Source organism: Pseudophryne corroboree, chromosome 1 (genome assembly GCF_028390025.1).
Source record: "Pseudophryne corroboree isolate aPseCor3 chromosome 1, aPseCor3.hap2, whole genome shotgun sequence".
Classification (NCBI taxonomy): Eukaryota; Metazoa; Chordata; class Amphibia; order Anura; family Myobatrachidae; genus Pseudophryne; species Pseudophryne corroboree.
In genome coordinates this window covers 713,889,259-713,908,404 of record NC_086444.1, presented here as the reverse complement: position 1 = coordinate 713,908,404, position 19,146 = coordinate 713,889,259, and the positions used below count along the sequence as shown (strand labels likewise).

The 19,146-nt window shown below is 47.4% G+C and overlaps 1 protein-coding gene across 2 annotated transcripts in view; it reads right to left on the bottom strand.

The window, feature by feature from the left end:
- Positions 1–19,146, bottom strand: part of CHAF1A (chromatin assembly factor 1 subunit A) — a 566,913-nt gene that overhangs the window by 474,368 nt on the left and 73,399 nt on the right. Inside the window, exon 4 of one of the 2 annotated variants that reach the window (XM_063915188.1) lies at positions 12,332–12,373. The exons of the other annotated variant lie outside the window; for it this stretch is intronic. Within the exon in view, the coding sequence (XP_063771258.1) occupies positions 12,332–12,373 (42 nt within the window). The remainder of the gene's footprint in view (positions 1–12,331; positions 12,374–19,146) is intronic. 2 annotated transcript variants of the gene reach the window in all.

Here is a 19,146-nt window from a genome sequence, read left to right as displayed (position 1 = left end):
ACCACTTTAGGTAGGAATTGAGGACGAGTCCGCAATTCCGCCCTATCCACATGAAAAACCAGATAGGGGCTTTTATGTGATAAAGCCGCCAATTCCGAGACTCACCTAGCCGAAGCCAAGGCTAGCAACATGACCACTTTCCAAGTGAGATATTTTAACTCCACCGTTTTGAGTGGTTCAAACCAATGTGACTTAAGGAAACTTAACACCACGTTAAGGTCCCAAGGCGCCACCGGAGGTACAAAAGGAGGCTGAATATGCAGTACTCCCTTTACAAAAGTCTGTACTTCAGGTAGAGAGGCCAAATCCTTTTGAAAGAAAATGGATAAGGCCGAAATCTGAACTTTTCTGGAGCCTAATTTTAGGCCCAAATTCACTCCAGTTTGCAGGAAGTGAAGGAGACGACAAAGATGGAAATCCTCCGTAGGAGCATTCCTGGCCTCACACCAAGAAACATATTTTCTCCATATTCGGTGATAATGTTTTGTCCTTCCTAGCCTTTATAAGCGTAGGAATGACCTCATCCGGAATACCTTTTTCCGCTAGGATCCGGCGTTCAACCGCAATGCCGTCAAACGCAGCCGTGGTATGTCTTGGAACAGACAGGGCCCCTGCTGCAGCAGGTCCTGTCTTAGAGGAAGAGGCCATGGATCTTCTGTGAGCAATTCCTGTAGATCCGGATACCAAGTCCTTCGTGGCCAATCTGGAACAATGAGGATTGTTCTCACTCTTCTCTGTCTTATTTATTCTCAACACCTTGGGTATGAGAGGAAGAGGAGGAAACACAGACCGACCGAAACACCCACGGTGTCACAGCTATCTCCTGAGGATCTCTTGAACTGGAGCAATACCTTTTGAACTTTGTGTTGAGATGGGACGCCATCATGTCTATTTGGGGCAGTCCCCACCGACTTGCGATCTACGCGAAGACTTCCTGATGAAGTACCCACTCTCCCGGATGCAGGTTGTGTCTGCTGAGGAAGTCTGCTTCCCAGTTGTCCACTCCCGGAATGAACACTGCTGACAGAGCGCTTACATGATTTTCCGCCCAGCCAAGAATCCTGGTGGCTTCCGTCATTGCCACCCTGCTCTTTGTGCCGCCTTGTCGGTTTACATGAGCTACTGCGGTGACATTGTCCGACTGAATCAGAACTGGTTTGTCGCGAAGTAATGCCTCCGCTTGACGGAGGGCGTTGTATATGGCCCTCAAATCCAGGATGTTGATGTGGAGACAAGTCTCTAGACTCGACCAAAGACCTTGGAAATTTCTTCCCAGTGTGACTGCTCCCCAACCTCGGAGACTTGCGTCTGTGGTCACCAGGATCCAGTCCTGAATGCCGAACCTGCGACCCTCTAGGAGGTGAGCACTCTGCAGCCACCACAGGAGAGACACCCTGTCTCTGGGGGACAGGGTGATCCTCTGATGCATTTGTAGATGTGACCCGGACCACTTGTCCAGTAGGTCCCATTGGAAGGTCCTCGCATGGAACTTGCCGAAGGGAATGGCTTCGTACGATGCCACCATTTTCCCCAAGACTCGAGTGCAGTGATGCACTGACACCTGTTTTGGCTTCAATAGGTTCCTGACCAGAGTCATGAGTTCCTGAGCTATTTCCATTGGAAGAAAAACCTTCTTCTGGTCTGTGTCCAGAATCAAGCCCAAGAAGGTCAGACGCGTCGTAGGAACCAACTGTGACTTCGGGATATTGAGAATCCATCCGTGTTGCTGTAACACCTTCAAAGACAGACTTCTCCCGAGATCTCGTTTTTATGAGGAGATCGTTCAAGTATGGGATAATTGTGACCCCTCGCTTGCGCAGGAGCACCATCATTTCCGCCATTACCTTGGTGAAAATCCTCGGGGCCGTTGAAAGCCCAAACGGCAACGTCTGAAATTGGTAATGACAATCCTGTACAGCAAATCGCAGGAACGCCTGATGAGGAGGAAATATTGGAACATGAAGGTATGCATCCTTTATGTCCAGGGAAACCATAAAATCCCCCCCGTCCAGGCTGGCGATGACTGCCCCGAGCGATTCCATCTTGAACTTTCTCAAGTATAGGTTCAGGGATTTTAAATTCAAAATGGGTCTGACCGAACCGTCCGGTTTCGGAACCACAAACAGGGTTGAGTAATAACCCTTTTCTTGCTGCAGTAGAGGAACCTTGACCACTACCTGTTGAAGATACAATTTTTGTATTGCATTCAACACTAACTCCCTCTCTGAGGGAACCGCCGGTAGAGCAGATTTGAAAAACCAGCGAGGAGGCACCTCTTCGAATTCCAGCTTGTATCCCTGAGAAACAATTTCTATTGCCCAGGGAACCACCTGTGAATGAACCCAGATGTGGCTGAAAAGTCGAAGACGTGCCCCCACTTGAGCGGACTCCCCCCGGAAAGCCCCAGCGTCATGCGGTGGATTTTGCAGAGGCAGGGGAGGACTTCTGTTCGTGTGAACTAGCTGTGTGCAGCTTTTCTCCTCTGCCCTTACCTGTGGCAAGAAAGGACGATCCTCGTACTCTCTTGCTTTTATTCGAACGAAAGGACTGCATTTGATAATGAGGCGCTCTCTTAGGCTGTGAGGGAACATAAGGCAAAAAATTTGATTAACCTGCCGTAGCTGTGGAGACTAGGTCCGAGAGGCCTTCTCCAATTAACTCCTCACCTTTGTAAGGCAAAGACTCCATATGCCTCTGAGTCGGCATCACCCGTCCACTGTCGGGTCCATAAGACTCGCCTAGCAGAAACAGACATAACGTTTATTCTGGAACTTAGCAAACAAATGTCTCTTTGAGCATCCCTCATATATAACGCAGCATCTTTTATATGCCCTAGGGTCATTAAAATGGTATCCTTATCTAGGGTCTCAAATTCCGTAGATAAGGAGTCTGTCCATGCTGCGACAGCACTACAAACCCAGGCCGACGCCATTGCCGGTCTAAGAATTGTACCTGAATGTGTAAATTGACTTCATGGTAACCTCCTGTCTGCGATCAGCAGCATCCTTGAGGGTAGCCGTATCTTGGGATGGCAGCGCTATCTTTTTTGATAAACGTGTTAATGCCTTGTCCACCTTAGGAGAAGACTCCCATCGTATCCTATCCGTTTGCGGGAAAGGATACGCCATAAGAAACCTTTTGGGAATCTGCAGCCTCTTGTCTGGAGATTCCAAGCCTTTTCGCACAGCTCGCTCAGCTCATACGAGGATGGAAAAGTGACCTCAGGCTTTTTCTCTTTATACATGTGTACCTTCTTGTCAGGGACAGGGGGTTCCTCTGATATGCAAAACATCTTTTATTGCAATAATCATATATCGAATGCCCTTAGCCACTTTTGGCTGTAATTTTGCCTCCTCATAGTCGACACTGGAGTCTGAATCCGTGTCGGTATCGGTGTCCATTATTTGGGACAATGTGCGCTTCTGAGATCCGGAAAGTCCCGGTGACACAGGGACAGGCATGTCTGACTACCTGACTTTTCCCTAGCCTCAGCCTTGTCTAATCTCTTGTGTAATAAATTTACACTAGCATTCAAGACATTCCACATCTCCATCCATTCCGGTGTCGGTGCTGCCGACGGAGATCTGACATTCATACACTCCCCCTTAGGTGAGCCTTCCACTTCTTACATGTCGACACACGTGTACCGACACGCCCCACACACACACAGGGAAGCTCTTATCTGAAGACAGTTCCCCACCAGGCCCTTTGGAGAGACAGAGAGAGAGTATGCCAGCACACACCCCAGCGCTATATAACCCAGGCAAAACACAGAATGTTTCCCCAGTAGCGCTGAAATAACTTGTTTTTCGCCAATTATGTGCCCACCCCTCTTGAAAAACCCAGTCACCTCAGTAAGCAGGGGAGAGTCCGGGGAGCTTCCTCTCAGCGCTGTGCTGTGGAGAAAAATGGCGCTGGTGAGTGCTGAGGGAGAAGATACGCCCCCACGGCAGCGGGCTTCTGTCCCGCTCAAATTATTCAAAAACATGGCGGGGGCTCTTTATATACATGTACAGTGCCCAGCTGTACATGCATATATGTGTTTATGCCATAATAGGGGTTTATATTGCTGCCCAGGGCGCCCCCCCTGCGCCTTGCACCCTTACAGTGACCGGAGTGTGTGAGGTGTATGGGAGCAATGGCGCACAGCTGCAGTGCTGTGCGTTACCTCAGTGAAGATCACAGTCTTCTGCCGCCTTTGAAGCCTTCTTTCTTCTCATACTCACGCGGCTTCTATCTTGTGGCTCTGTGAGGACGGCGGCGCGGCTCTAGGACGAACTCCAGGGTGAGACCTGTGTTCCGACTCCCTCTGGAGCTAATGGTGTCCAGTAGCCTAAGAAACAGGACCTTGAAACTCAGAAGTAGGGCTGTTTCTCTCTCCTCAGTCCTACGATGCAGGGAGTCTGTTGCCAGCAGTGCTCCCTGAAAATAAAAAACCTAATTAAAATACTTTCTTAGCAAGAAACTCAGGAGAGCTCCCTGCAGTGCACCCATCTACTCTGGGCACAGTATCAAACTGAGGTCTGGAGGAGGGGCATAGAGGGAGGAGCCAGTGCACACCCAGAGAAAGTCTTTCTTGGAGTGCCCATGTCTCCTGCGGAACCAGTCTATCTCCATGGTCCTTACGGAATCCCAGCATCCTCTAGGACGTTAGAGAAATAAAAAAATAAGAATTTACTTACCGATAATTCTATTTCTCGGAGTCCGTAGTGGATGCTGGGGTTCCTGAAAGGACCATGGGGAATAGCGGCTCCGCAGGAGACAGGGCACAAAAAGTAAAACTTTAGGATCAGGTGGTGTGCACTGGCTCCTCCCCCTATGACCCTCCTCCAAGCCTCAGTTAGGTACTGTGCCCGGACGAGCGTACACAATAAGGAAGGATTTATGAATCCCGGGTAAGACTCATACCAGCCACACCAATCACACTGTACAACCTGTGATCTGAACCCAGTTAACAGTATGATAACAGCGGAGCCTCTGAAAAGATGGCTCACAACAATAATAACCCGATTTTTGTAACTATGTACAAGTAATGCAGATAATCCGCACTTGGGATGGGCGCCCAGCATCCACTACGGACTCCGAGAAATAGAATTATCGGTAAGTAAATTCTTATTTTCTCTATCGTCCTAGTGGATGCTGGGGTTCCTGAAAGGACCATGGGGATAATACCAAAGCTCCCAAACGGGCGGGAGAGTGCGGATGACTCTGCAGCACCGAATGAGAGAACTCCAGGTCCTCCTTAGCCAGGGTATCAAATTTGTAGGATTTTACAAACGTGTTTGCCCCTGACTAAATAGCCGCTCGGCAAAGTTGTAAAGCCGAGACCCCTCGGGCAGCCGCCCAAGATGAGCCCACCTTCCTTGTGGAATGGGCATTTACATATTTTGGCTGTGGCAGGCCTGCCACAGAATGTGCAAGCTGAATTGTATTACACATCCAACTAGCAATAGTCTGCTTAGAAGCAAGAGCACCCAGTTTTTTGGGTGCATACAGGATAACAGCAAGTCAGTTTTCCTGACTCCAGCCGTCCTGGAAACATATTTTCAGGGCCCTGACAACATCTAGCAACTTGGAGTCCTCCAAGTCCCTAGTAGGTGCAAGGCACCACAATAAGCTGGTTCAGGTGAAACACTGACACCACCTTAGGGAGAGAACTGGGGACGAGTCCGCAGCTCTGCCCTGTCCGAATGGACAAACAGATATGGCTTTTTTGAGAAAAAACCACCAATTTGACACTCGCCTGGTCCAGGCCAGGGCCAAGAGCATGGTCACTTTTCATGTGAGATGCTTCAAATCCACAGATTTGACTGGTTTTAAACCAATGTGTTTTGAGGAATCCCAGAACTACGTTGAGATCCCACAGTGCCACTGGAGGCACAAAAGGGGGTTGTATATGCAATACTCCCTTGACAAACTTCAGGACTTCAGGAACTGAAGCCAATTCTTTCTGGAAGAAAAATCGACAGGGCCGAAATTTGAACCTTAATGGACCCCAATTTGAGGCCCATAGACACTCCTGTTTGCAAGAAATGCAGGAATCGACCGAGTTGAAATTTCTTCGTGGGGCCTTCCTGGCCTCACACCACGCAACATATTTTCGCCACATGTGGTGATAATGTTGTGCGGTCACCTCCTTTCTGGCTTTGACCAGGGTAGGAATGACCTCTTCCTGAATGCCTTTTCCCTTAGGATCCGGCGTTCCACCGCCATGCCGTCAAACGCAGCTGCGGTAAGTCTTGGAACAGACATGGTACTTGCTGAAACAAGTCCCTTCTTAGCGGCAGAGACCATAAGTCCTCTGTGAGCATCTCTTGAAGTTCCAAGTCTTGAAGGGTACCAAGTCCTTCTTGGCTAATCCGGAGCCATGAGTATAGTTCTTACTCCTCTACGTCTTATAATTCTCAGTACCTTAGGTATGAAAAGCAGAGGATGGAACAAATACACCGACTGGTACACCCACGGTGTTACCAGAACGTCCACAGCTATTGCCTGAGGGTCTCTTAACCTGGCGCAATACCTGTCCCGTTTTTTGTTCAGACGGGACGCCATCATGTCCACCTTTGGTAATTCCCAACGGTTTACAATTATGTGGAAAACTTCCCCATGAAGTTCCCACTCTGCCGGGTGGAGGTCGTGCCTACTGAGGAAGTCTGCTTCCCAGTTTCCATTCCCGGAATGAAACACTGCTGACAGTGCTATCACATGATTTTCCGCCCAGCGAAAAGTCCTTGCAGTTTTTGCCACTGCCCTCCTGCTTCTTGTGCCGCCCTGTCTATTTACGTGGGCGACTGCCGTGATGTTTTATCCCACTGGATCAATACCGGCTGACCTTGAAGCAGAGGTCTTGCTAAGCTTAGAGCATTATAAATTTACCCTTAGCTATATTTATGTGGAGAAAAATCTCCAGACTTGATCACACTCCCTGGAAATTTTTTCCTTGTGTGACTGCTCCCCAGCCTCTCGGGCTGGCCTCCGTGGTCACCAACATCCAAAACTGAATGCCGAATCTGCGGCCCTCTAGAAGATGAGCACTCTGTAACCACCACAGGAGAGACACCCTTGTCCTTGGATATAGGGTTATCCGCTGATGCATCTGAAGATGCGATCCGGACCATTTGTCCAGCAGATCCCACTGAAAAGTTCTTGCATGAAATCTGCCGACTGGAATTGCTTCGAAGGAAGTCACCATTTTTTTACCATGGCCCTTGTGCAATGATGCACTGATTTTAGGAGGTTCCTGACTAGCTCGGATAACTCCCTGGCTTTCTCTTCCGGGAGAAACACCTTTTTCTGGACTGTGTCCAGAATCATCCCTAAGCACAGGAGACTTGTTGTCGGGATCAGCTGCGATTTTGGAATATTTAGAATCCACCCCTGCTGTTGTAACAGTATCCGAGATAGTGCTACTCCGACCTCCAACTGTTTCCTGGACTTTGCCCTTATCAGGAGATCGTCCAAGTAAGGGATAATTAAGACGCCTTTTCTTCGAAGAAGAACCATCATTTCGGCCATTACCTTGGTAAAGACCCGGGGTGCCGTAGACAATCCAAACGGCAGCGTCAGAAACTGATAGTGACAGTTCTGTACCACGAACCTGAGGTACCCTTAGTGATAAGGGCAAATTTGGGACATGGAGGTAAGCATCCCTGATGTCTCGGGACACCAGATAGTCCCCTTCTTCCCGGTTCGTTATCACTGCTCTGAGTGACTCCATCTTGATTTGAACCTTTGTAAGTGTTCAAAAATTTTTTAGATTTAGAATAGGTCTCACCTAGCCTTCTGGCTTCAGTACCACAATATAGTGTGGAATAATACCCCTCCTACAACAAGAAAAGGGGTAATTTAATTATCACCTGCTGGGAATACAGCTCGTGAATTTTTTCCCATACTGCCTCCTTGTCGGAGGGAGACCTTGGTAAAGCAGACTTCAGGAGCCTGCGCAGGGGAAACGTCTCGACATTCCAAACTGTACCCCTGGAATACTACTTGTAGGATCCAGGGGTCCTGTACGGTCTCAGCGTCATGCTGAGAGCTTGTCAGAAGCGGTGGAACGCTTCTGTTCCTGGGAATGGGCTGCCTGCTGCAGTCTTCTTCCCTTTCCTCTATCCCTGGGCAGATATGACTCTTATAGGGACGAAAGGACTGAAGCTGAAAAGACGGTGTCTTTTTCTGCAGAGATGTGACTTAGGGTAAAAACGGTGGATTTTCCAGCAGTTGCCCTGGCCACCAGGTCCGATGGACCGACCCCAAATAACTCCTCTTCCTTTATACGGCAATACACCTTTGTGCCGTTTGGAATCTGCATCACCTGACCACTGTCGTGTCCATAAACATCTTCTGGCAGATATGGACATCGCACTTACTCTTGATGCCAGAGTGCAAATATCCCTCTGTGCATCTCGCATATATAGAAATACATCCTTTAAATGCTCTATAGTCAATAAAATACTGTCCCTGTCAAGGGTATCAATATTTTTAGTCAGGGAATCCGACCAAGCCACCCCAGCTCTGCACATCCAGGCTGAGGCGATCGCTGGTCGCAGTATAACACCAGTATGTGTGTATATACTTTTTATGATATTTTTCCAGCCTCCTGTCAGCTGGCTCCTTGAGGACGGCCCTATCTATAGACGGTACCGCCACTTGTTCTGATAAGCGTGTGAGCGCCTTATCCACCCTAAGGGGTGTTTCCCAACGCGCCCTAACTTCTGGCGGGAAAGGGTATACCGCCCATATTTTCTATCGGGGGGAACCCACGCATCATCACACACTTCATTTAATTTATCTGATTCAGGAAAAACTACGGTAGTTTTTTCACATCCCACATAATACCCTCTTTTGTGGTACTTGTAGTATCAGAAATATGTAACACCTCCTTCATTGCCCTTAACGTGTGGCCCTAATAAGGAATACGTTTGTTTATTCACCGTCGACACTGGATTCAGTGTCTGTGTCTGTGTCGACCGACTAAAGTAAACGGGCGTTTTAAAACCCCTGACGGTGTTTCTGAGACGTCTGGACCGGTACTAATTGTTTGTCGGCCGTCTCATGTCGTCAACCGACCTTGCAGCGTGTTGACATTATCACGTAATTCCCTAAATAAGCCATCCATTCCGGTGTCGACTCCCTAGAGAGTGACATCACCATTACAGGCAATTGCTCCGCCTCCTCACCAACATCGTCCTCATACATGTCGACACACACGTACCGACACACAGCACACACACAGGGAATGCTCTGATAGAGGACAGGACCCACTAGCCCTTTGGAGAGACAGAGGGAGAGTTTGCCAGCACACACCAAAAACGCTATAATTATATAGGGACAACCTTATATAAGTGTTTTCCCTTATAGCATCTTTTATATATTTCTAACGCCAAATTAGTGCCCCCCCTCTCTGTTTTAACCCTGTTTCTGTAGTGCAGTGCAGGGGAGAGCCTGGGAGCCTTCCCTCCAGCCTTTCTGTGAGGGAAAATGGCGCTGTGTGCTGAGGAGATAGGCCCCGCCCCTTTTTCGGCGGCCTCGTCTCCCGCTCTTAACGGATTCTGGCAGGGGTTAAATATCTCCATATAGCCCCCGGAGGCTATATGTGAGGTATTTTTAGCCAAAAAAGGTTTTCATTTGCCTCCCAGGGCGCCCCCCTCCCAGCGCCCTGCACCCTCAGTGACTGCCGTGTGAAGTGTGCCGAGAGGAAAATGGCGCACAGCTGCAGTGCTGTGCGCTACCTTAAGAAGACTGAGGAGTCTTCTGCCGCCGATTCTGGACCTCTTCTCGTTTCAGCATCTGCAAGGGGGCCGGCGGCGAGGCTCCGGTGACCATCCAGGCTGTACCTGTGATCGTCCCTCTGGAGCTAATGTCCAGTAGCCAAGAAGCCAATCCATCCTGCACGCAGGTGAGTTCACTTCTTCTCCCCTAAGTCCCTCGTTGCAGTGATCCTGTTGCCAGCAGGACTCACTGTAAAATAAAAAACCTAAGCTAAACTTTTCTAAGCAGCTCTTTAGGAGAGCCACCTAGATTGCACCCTTCTCGGCCGGGCACAAAAATCTAACTGAGGCTTGGAGGAGGGTCATAGGGGGAGGAGCCAGTGCACACCACCTGATCCTAAAGCTTTACTTTTTGTGCCCTGTCTCCTGCGGAGCCGCTATTCCCCATGGTCCTTTCAGGAACCCCAGCATCCACTAGGACGATAGAGAAATGAGATTTATGGTAAGAACTTACCGTTGTTAAATCTCTTTCTGCGAGGTACACTAGGCTCCACAAGGAACAACATCGGGGTGTAGAGTAGGATGTTGATCCGAGGCACCAACAGGCTCAAAGCTTTGACCTTCTTCCCAAGATGCATAGCGCCACCTCCTATATCACCCCACCTCCGTGCACAGGAGCTCAGTTTCGTTAACCAGCCCAATGCAGTAGCAGGTACCAGAGACAATCCTTCTCTCCCTTTCCCTCGTTCCTTATGTTCCCATTTCAAGTTATCCCAGGAGATCCACTGGTTGGCCCTGGAAAACGATTTTCTTCTATTCCCCCTCTTTCTTTTTTTCTCTTCTATTTCGGTTTTTGATTGTTATTAATCATCTAATGCATGTGATTTTCTTCTATACACAATTTATTTTACAAATGTTTGATTTTATTTAGACTTCAGATTGTGTCTCTATGCACTTTCACATTTTTTTTTTTTTTTTTTTTCTTGGCTCTACTCTGGCTGAATTTATGCTTTTCCCCTGTTATACCTGATTTTTTATCAATAAAAATTTGTGATTGAAAAAAAAATTAGATAAGATTCATCACTTTATCAGGAGCACATCTCTGATAGCCTCTATAAGAGCCTGTATTCCCTGTGACATTGCAGCGTCCCCCACTTCTGAATCCACCACCCCCATGTCTGACCCCTCAGCGTCAGACTGCAGGATATGGGCCAGAGTTCATTTTTGTGGACAAATGGCAAGGTACTGAGACGATTGTTTGGGGACAGAGTCTCTGTTCATAATGTCATCCACAGACTGTCTTAAGTATTGCGTATTTCTCATTGTAGGACAATTTATTAGAGATATTAGAAATCATTCCTTTGAGGGAATCCAGCCACACTGGTTCAGCCACGCTAGCCTGACACGGTGCACTACACTGAGTACATAGTAGTGAGCTCCCTGGGGAAAGAGGAACACTCAGCCGTACATTAAACACTCTCTGCCTGACAATGTAAATGTGAAAGCACACACACAGAAAAGGTTAAAAGCACAATTAACCCACAAAGAGCACTTCCAAGGAGAGACAGTATTTTGGAGCCAGCCCACAGTGCCCTTAATCACTACTGCCAAGCTTAGTTGGGTCGCAGACTAAGTACCCAAGATTGCGTACCCCCTGGTACCGCTGAGGCATCTGGAGGAGCTGCACGTCCCTGTCAGTCGGCGTCTGTACACTGCAGAGGGAAAATGGCGCTGACGAGCTGCTGGATCCTCTCATAGTGAAGCCCCACCCCTTCAATGGCACACGGTCTTCCAGTTTTTTTTATACTGGCTGAGGATATTTTTGTGCTTAAAATGGAGCAGAACAGTTTTAAAGCTGTTTGCCAGTTTGATACTGTGTACAGTGTACTGAGACATAGTTGTGTACTGTGTCTGGAGACGCAATCCGCCCCGGTTAGAGGCCATGCGTCTCTGTACCCTCGTGCCGCCATAATGGCCGGCGACCCGCTAGCTGGGATGCCGGCTTAGTACACATCATTCTTCTTTATTCTGGCTCTGTTAGGGGTGGCGGCATGCTGCGGGAATGTACATTCGCCGTGGTGAGGCTTGCGAATAGTTCCCTCAGGAGCTAGCGTCCTGTCAGTAGGAAACGGGACCATTAACCCTTTGGGAGGTTGGCTGTTCCCACCCCTAAGTCCCACGAAGCAGACCGGCTGGTGCCAACCAGTCCTGCCTGAAAAAAACAATCAAAAAAACAAATGCAGAAAACTCTTCAGGAGCTTCCATAAGTGTGACCGGCTCCTCCGGGCACATTATCTAAACTGAGTCTGGTAGGAGGCATAGAGGGAGGAGCCAGCACACACTACCAAATTCTTAAAGTGCCCATGGCTCCTAGAGGACCCGTCTATACCCCATGGTACTTAATTGATCCCCAGTATCCTCTAGGAAGCAAGAGAAATCAGGTTCTCATGGGTGGATGGGTGGGGTTAAAGTCTGTGTTTTAGTTACGTCCTTAGTGCCTTAATTACTAGCCAGTCTATCCGTTCACCAAAAGGTAGAAAGTGATAATATGCAAAGATCAAGCACAAAAAAAAAAAAAAAAAATGGTTCTGAAAATAATGTAACTCTTGAAGATATAAACTTACATTTAACTTTTTCTTTTCGGTAGGCTGCTTGTTTACAGTAACCTGAAACAAAGCAAAGCAAAGAAATAACGCAAAAAAAAAAATAAAGTGTAAAAAAAAAAAATTAGGGTGTGCTTTGATAAATCTCCTGGCAATAACATTCTTGAAACATGATTTTAATCTACAGTAGAATATGGACATACCAAGAGATACTGTAGTTACACTTGAACATGTCAAACAACACTACCAACGTTCTTAACTGATCTAAAACCAATCTGAAAATAGCAGTAGCACCATTCAGGGTCCACAAAGAATTTCAATACACTTCACTTATGCCAGTGACCTACTACATTATTTGCACAGGACTAGGGTCATATCACATGCTGTATTGCACTCTTCAAAACAAGGAACATTTCGTTTTCAAACAGATGAAATTGGCATACCTAGAGCCTGTAGTGTGATCCAGGCATTACAATGTAGATGGTAATGCATAACATTTGTATGTATAAAAGTTAGATGCGCGTGAATGTCAGCAACACCACAGAACCCTTCATGCAGGATATTGCCCCAAAGTCCATAGTAAGATATGATGCAAAAACGAGATTTACGGTAACAACTTACCGTTGTTAAATCTTTCTGCGAGGTACACTGGGCTCCACAGGGAATGACATTGGGGTGTAGAGTAGGATCTTGATCCGAGGCACCAACAAGCTCAAAGCTTTGAGCTTCTTCCAAGAATGCGTAGCGCCGCCTCCTCTATAACCCCGCCTCCCTGCACAGGAGCTCCGTTTTCGTTAACCAGTCCAATGCAGTAGCAGGTAAAAATAGGATTTTGGTACTTTCCAGATAAATCCTTTTCTTTGAATCCATAGGGGGCACTGGAGTACTCTTGGGATATGGACGGGCGTTAGCCGGGATAGGCACATATTTAAATATTTAAATTAGTAACTCTCCACCCCTGCCATACTACCCTAAAGACTCCAGTATTTTTACTGAGCCGAAGCGGAGCGAGAGAGGATGAACCATAGAGAATTACATATAACATAACTAGTGATGAGCGGATTCGGTTTTACTCGGTTCTCAAAATGGCATCTTATTGGCTATCTAAAACACGTGACATCCGTGAGCCAATAAGATGCCGTTTTGAGAACCGAGTAAAACCGAATCCGCTCATCACTAATTATAACATAACGGACAACCGAAAAGTTAACCCATAATGTTACTGACAAACAGTTGCACAATAATAGAAATCACTGTAATATTGTAACAATCGGTGAGAATGTGTTACCGCAAGATCCACTGAACTTACCACATGACAGGTAAACTGCTCTGGGTGGGCGTCCAGTGCCCCCTATGGATTCAAAGAAAAGGATTTATCTGGTAAGTACCAAAATCCTATTTTCTTTTTCATCCACTAGGGCTCACTGGAGTACTCTCGGTACGCACCAAAGTTTCCCCGCCGGGCGGGAGAGCTGTTTGGCACCTGTAACATTAGACAGCATAAGCTAGATGCTGATGCTGTAAACGTATCAAACTTGTAAAAGCGCACAAACGTGTGCACTGATGACTATGTAGCAGCTCGTACAAGTTGCGTCGTAGAAGCTCCACGACCTCCTACCCATGACGTTCCCACAGAACGTGTGGAATGGCCTGAAACTGATGTAGGCGGTTGTAGCCTAGGAAGAAGATAAGCCTGACTTATGGTCAGTTTAATCCATCAGGACAAGGTCTGCATGGAAGCTGGCCAAGCTATCTTAACTGCATCAGAGAGAACAATGCATTTGTTTTACGTATAGTCGATGTTTGGGCTACATAAACGAGTAGTGCGTGTACCACATCCAAAGTAGCTGAAGTTCCTGAACCTTCTGATAACCCAGGAACTACAATTGATGTGGAAACAGACTCTCATTGGTAGGAAGCGGATTCGTCCGACGTTCCGCTCTATTCATCATGAAACGACAGATGGCTTGCATGACAAGGCACCCAATTCTGAAACACGGCTTGCTGAAGCTAATGCTAAGAGAAACTGTTTCCCAAGTGAGAAACTTCACATCCACTTGTTAGAAGGGTTCAAATATGAAGACTGTAAAAATATAAAGTCTAAAACCAGATTCAAGTCCCATGGCGCTGTAGGTGGTATAAATGGAGGCTGTACTCTGAGGACACCTTGCAGGAATGTGTGTACAGTCGGCAAAAGAGCCAAACACCTTTGAAAGTAAATCGACAAGGCAGAGACCTGCACCTTTAGTGTAGATAAACGTAGTCCTCCATCTAACCCAGTCTGTAAAAATGGCAAAAGACGGGATAACTTGAAAAATTATGTCGGAAACTTCCGAGCTTCACACCAACCTATATAAGCACGCCAAATTCTGTGATAATGAGCTGCCGTAACTTGCTTACTAGCACGTAACATGGTTGGTATAACCGATTCCGGAGTACTCTCTTCTTAAGAGGGCGGTTTCAACCGCCACCCCGTCAAGTGTAGCTGCGCTAAATTGAGGTAAGGGAACGGCCCCTGTTGTAACAGGTCCGGACGTAGCGGGAGCGGCCAAGGATCATCTGTGAGTAGCCCGTGGAGATCATAGAACCCTACTCTCCGAGGCCAATGAGACACTACCAGTATGACCGTCGTGGACTCTCGTTTGGTTCTATTAGCAACCGAGGAAGCAGTGGAAACAGATACACAAAGCTGTACGGCCACTCGATCGTGAGAGCATCCACTGCCACTGCCTTTGGAGCGCTTGTTGTGGATATTTATGATTTTGGCGAGATGCCATTAGATCCACCTGTGGGTAACTCCCCCACTTGGACCAACTTCTGGAACACTTCTGGATTCAATGTCCAGTTTCCTGGATGAAATTCCTGACAGCTGAGATAATCTGCCTCGCAGGTGTTCACTTTCAGAATGAACACTGTCGACAATATCACCTGGTGATGCTCGGCCCAATTGAGGATTCAAGCAACTTCCCGCATGGCCACGCGACTTCGAGTTCCTCCTTGTTCATTGATGTATGCGTTGTCGTTGCGTTGTCTGACTGCATCTGGACCGTCTGAGACCGAAGCATGTGCACTACTTGTCGCAGCGCGTTATAAATTGCCCTGAGTCCCAGGACATTTTAATTGACAGCAATCTTCCGTGATCTGACCAGAGACCCTGAAGCTGACAATTTTGGACCACAGCTCCCCAACCTCTGAGACTCGCGTCCGTCGTTAGAATTACCCAATTCCAGCCGCTGAACGTCCGTATGGTGAGACTGTGTACTTGGAGCCACCAGAGTATTGAAACTCTGGCCCTTGGAGACAACCGCACTACCTGATGAATTTGTAGATGCGTGCAAGAACATACCGTTGAAAAGGACTTTCGCGAAATCTTAGAACTGGAGTGCTTTGAAAGACGCCACCATCTTTCCTAACAGTTGAATTCACCAATGCACCGAGACTGTCCGTGGATTGCGAACTAACTGTACCCGATGACGAACACTGTGTGTTGAGTTCTGGCAGGTAAATCCGTTTATTCCCGGAATCATTCCTAGGAATGAAGCCATTGCGACGGAATCAGGCTTGATTTTTGTTTGAGGGTGACAATCCAACCGTGCTGAACTAGGCCATTGCACGTTAGTGATGCACATTGCAGGTATAAGTGTTGAGACGGAGCTTTCGGGGAGCAGAGCACCAAAGTAAGGAACGGTCATCACTCCCAGGGATCTGAGATGAGCTATCATGACAGACATTACTTGTGACTATCCGATGCGCCGATGAGAAGCCAAACGGTAGCACTTGAAATTGATAATGGTTTTTACTGCAAAACATAAGTAGTCCTGATGCGTCTAAGTACGCATTCTTGCGATCCATCGAAATTCTGAATTACTGTGGATCCTAACCTACAGTCACTACCAGCAGGGATTCCATCTGTAATCTTTAGTAAGCGACTTACTGAGTGAGTACCTTTCGTTGGTTTGACAGAGCCATCTGGCATTGGAATTACAACTTGTCCTTTTGGTGACTGGAACCGAACCAAACTGCTCAGTCTACGAGAGACTATTGCGGTCTGCAGAACCGCCTACTTGTGGAACCTTTGCACACTAAATTGCGGGTCCACCCATCTGTGAATGCCCACAGCTGAAGATCTGAGACTGGCTGGAACCCCATCCTGCCCCTGGCTTGTTGGTATACTTAGTGTCCTGACAACGGTCAGTAGTTTTTGAAAACCACTTCCTCTACCACGTGTACTATGTGTGGTTGTAGTACGGCCTCGAAAGGACTGAGGTCTAAATGTAAAACAAAATTCTGGAGCAGTAGAATCTTGACCCGGTGGCACTGCGGGTCAGGAGCCTTATCCACTAGGATAATGGAGACCCCTTTTTTTTCCCACTGATTCTTTGTCTGGCAGGAACGCAGCCCCAAGCACACGTCGTGCCGCGATTAGTGCAACTGAAAAGTGAAGAACGAACCTGGCAGACATCCATAAGAGACGTACATAGATACTCAGCTGATTCTCAGATGTGATCAATGAGAAGTATAAGGCGGTCTTGTTGTAGAGCAGACTTTAGCTGTGTTATCCACGCAATGACAGCCTTGTTCACCGAAACTCCCACCAAAGCAGGTCTAAGCAACACCCCTATTGCTATATACATTGACTTTAGCCTAGTTTCTAGCTTACGCTCTAACGGATTTTTAAACGTTGTAGAGCTGGAGCTTTGTCTGTTAACTGGTTATTAAGAGATTCTGACTAAAGGAACACACACCGGTGTTCGTACAGCAACCCACACGTCATCTGACAGTCTTCAGACTACGTAACCTACAGAACCTGACGTATTGCGAAGATTATCAATGGCCGGGCTGTCAGTAACTAATGCCTAGCCCCTTTCACGTACCGCATGTCCTCTTGATATATGAGGTGTGTCGTGAATCGTCACAATGCAACCTTGCTGACACTGGCAAGTGATATGAGGTGTGTGTCGTGAATCGGCAGAATGCGACACTGGCAAGTTATAAGACAAATAACTATATTTCAGAATTGAGCTAGAATTGGACCTTCCTTCTGGCATCTCAAGGAGGAATTGCACTGGCCTCAGATCTAGCCGCGCGTTGCAGCGGCCAATGCCGCTAGGAAATGCGTCATTACAATCGCCAGCATTCCCCAAGGGGAATCAGGATAAGGATCATATTTGCATGCGTATGTCAAGACATACTGTGCATGTGTTCCCTCAGATAACACACTGACAAACTGTGCAGCTAAGCTGCTTGTTTGCATTAGCGGTACACATAATGTACCCCCAGCAAAGTAGGCAAAGACAGACCAGTCACACGACTCTCTATAAGCCCGAAGTGTAGTGCACGTGGGCCACTAGTACAATCAGTGAAACCTGAGCTGTCCGAACCTCAACTAACACCCATGAACCATCTGGTGGCTTAGAGTTGTAGTACAGCAACTTCCTGGAAGAACCAGGAAGGAATGTTAAAATGGCATCCTGCCATGTGCTTGTTCCAACATTAGATACTACATGAGTATATACAGTCTCTATACATACTATATATATATATATATATATATATATATATATATATATATATATATATATATATATATATATACACATATACATATACATACTAATATAATATATATATATATATATATACATATACACATACATACATACACACACTAATATTATATATATATATATATATATATATATATATATATATACATACATACATACATACACACACATACACAGATATAGATATAGATATATATATATCTATATCTCGATATATAGATCTACATCTATACCTATACGCAGTCACATATATGGACACACACACACACACTGGAACATAGGCTTTAAAAGCCTGATAGTATTCTTCAAATAACCTATGCCCCCTTACAGGGGCTTAATAGCCTGAACGGCTTGCTGCATTTAAAAGCAGATTTATGGGGCCTCCCGCTATGTTGTATGTGGGCATTCGCCCCCCCTCCCCTCGATCACTCTTGTAGTGTCGGACCGCGGCAGCCGTGAGAGCTGTCCGCGGTCATCTGCCCCCTCTCCCCCTTACGAATACAGAGCCGCTGGTGATTAGGAGGGCTGTGGAGCCGGAGACAGGGGAGCGGATCAAAGAGCGGGCCGCGGCAGCAGCGAGAGCTGTCCGCGGTCAGCTTGCCCGCTCTCCCCCTTCAGAGTCGCTGTCCTAACCGTGGGAGGGAGGCGGATGTGGAGCTGGAGACAGCGTGTGCGGCCCGCAGCAGCAGCTGCTTTGTGGTAGGAGGCCTGAGAGCGGCGAGCGTCTCTGCGGCAGTGCCGGGGACTGATCGCTGGCTCTGTGCGGCCGGAAGGAACATGTGTCTGCACACAGTGGCTGGCGGCTAGAGAGCGGGCTGTACAATATGCGGCTGGGACAGGGCAGCAGGGGGCCATCTTTTGGGACTTTGTTACAGATAAATATACAGTCCCCACATAGCGGCCGGCAGCGTGAGCTAATCAGAACAAAAAAAAAAGAAATTTGACTTCCTAATAGAGGCAGTTCTCTTCACGTAGAGACGGAGAGCCCGTACCATATCCAAAGACCGCTCTTTGGAAGATAATTCAGGAGAGGCACAGGCCAGAACCACAATCTCCTGATTAAAGTGGAAAGAAGACACCACCTTAGGTAAATACCCGGGACGTGTTCTAAGAACCGCCCGATCATGGTGAAAAATCAGAAATGGTGACCTACAAGATAAGGCACCCAAATCCAACACCCGTCTAGCAGTGGCAATATCCAGCAGAAACACCTTAAGAGAAAGCCACTTAAGGTCTGCAGATTCAAGAGGCTCAAACGGAGACCCTTGC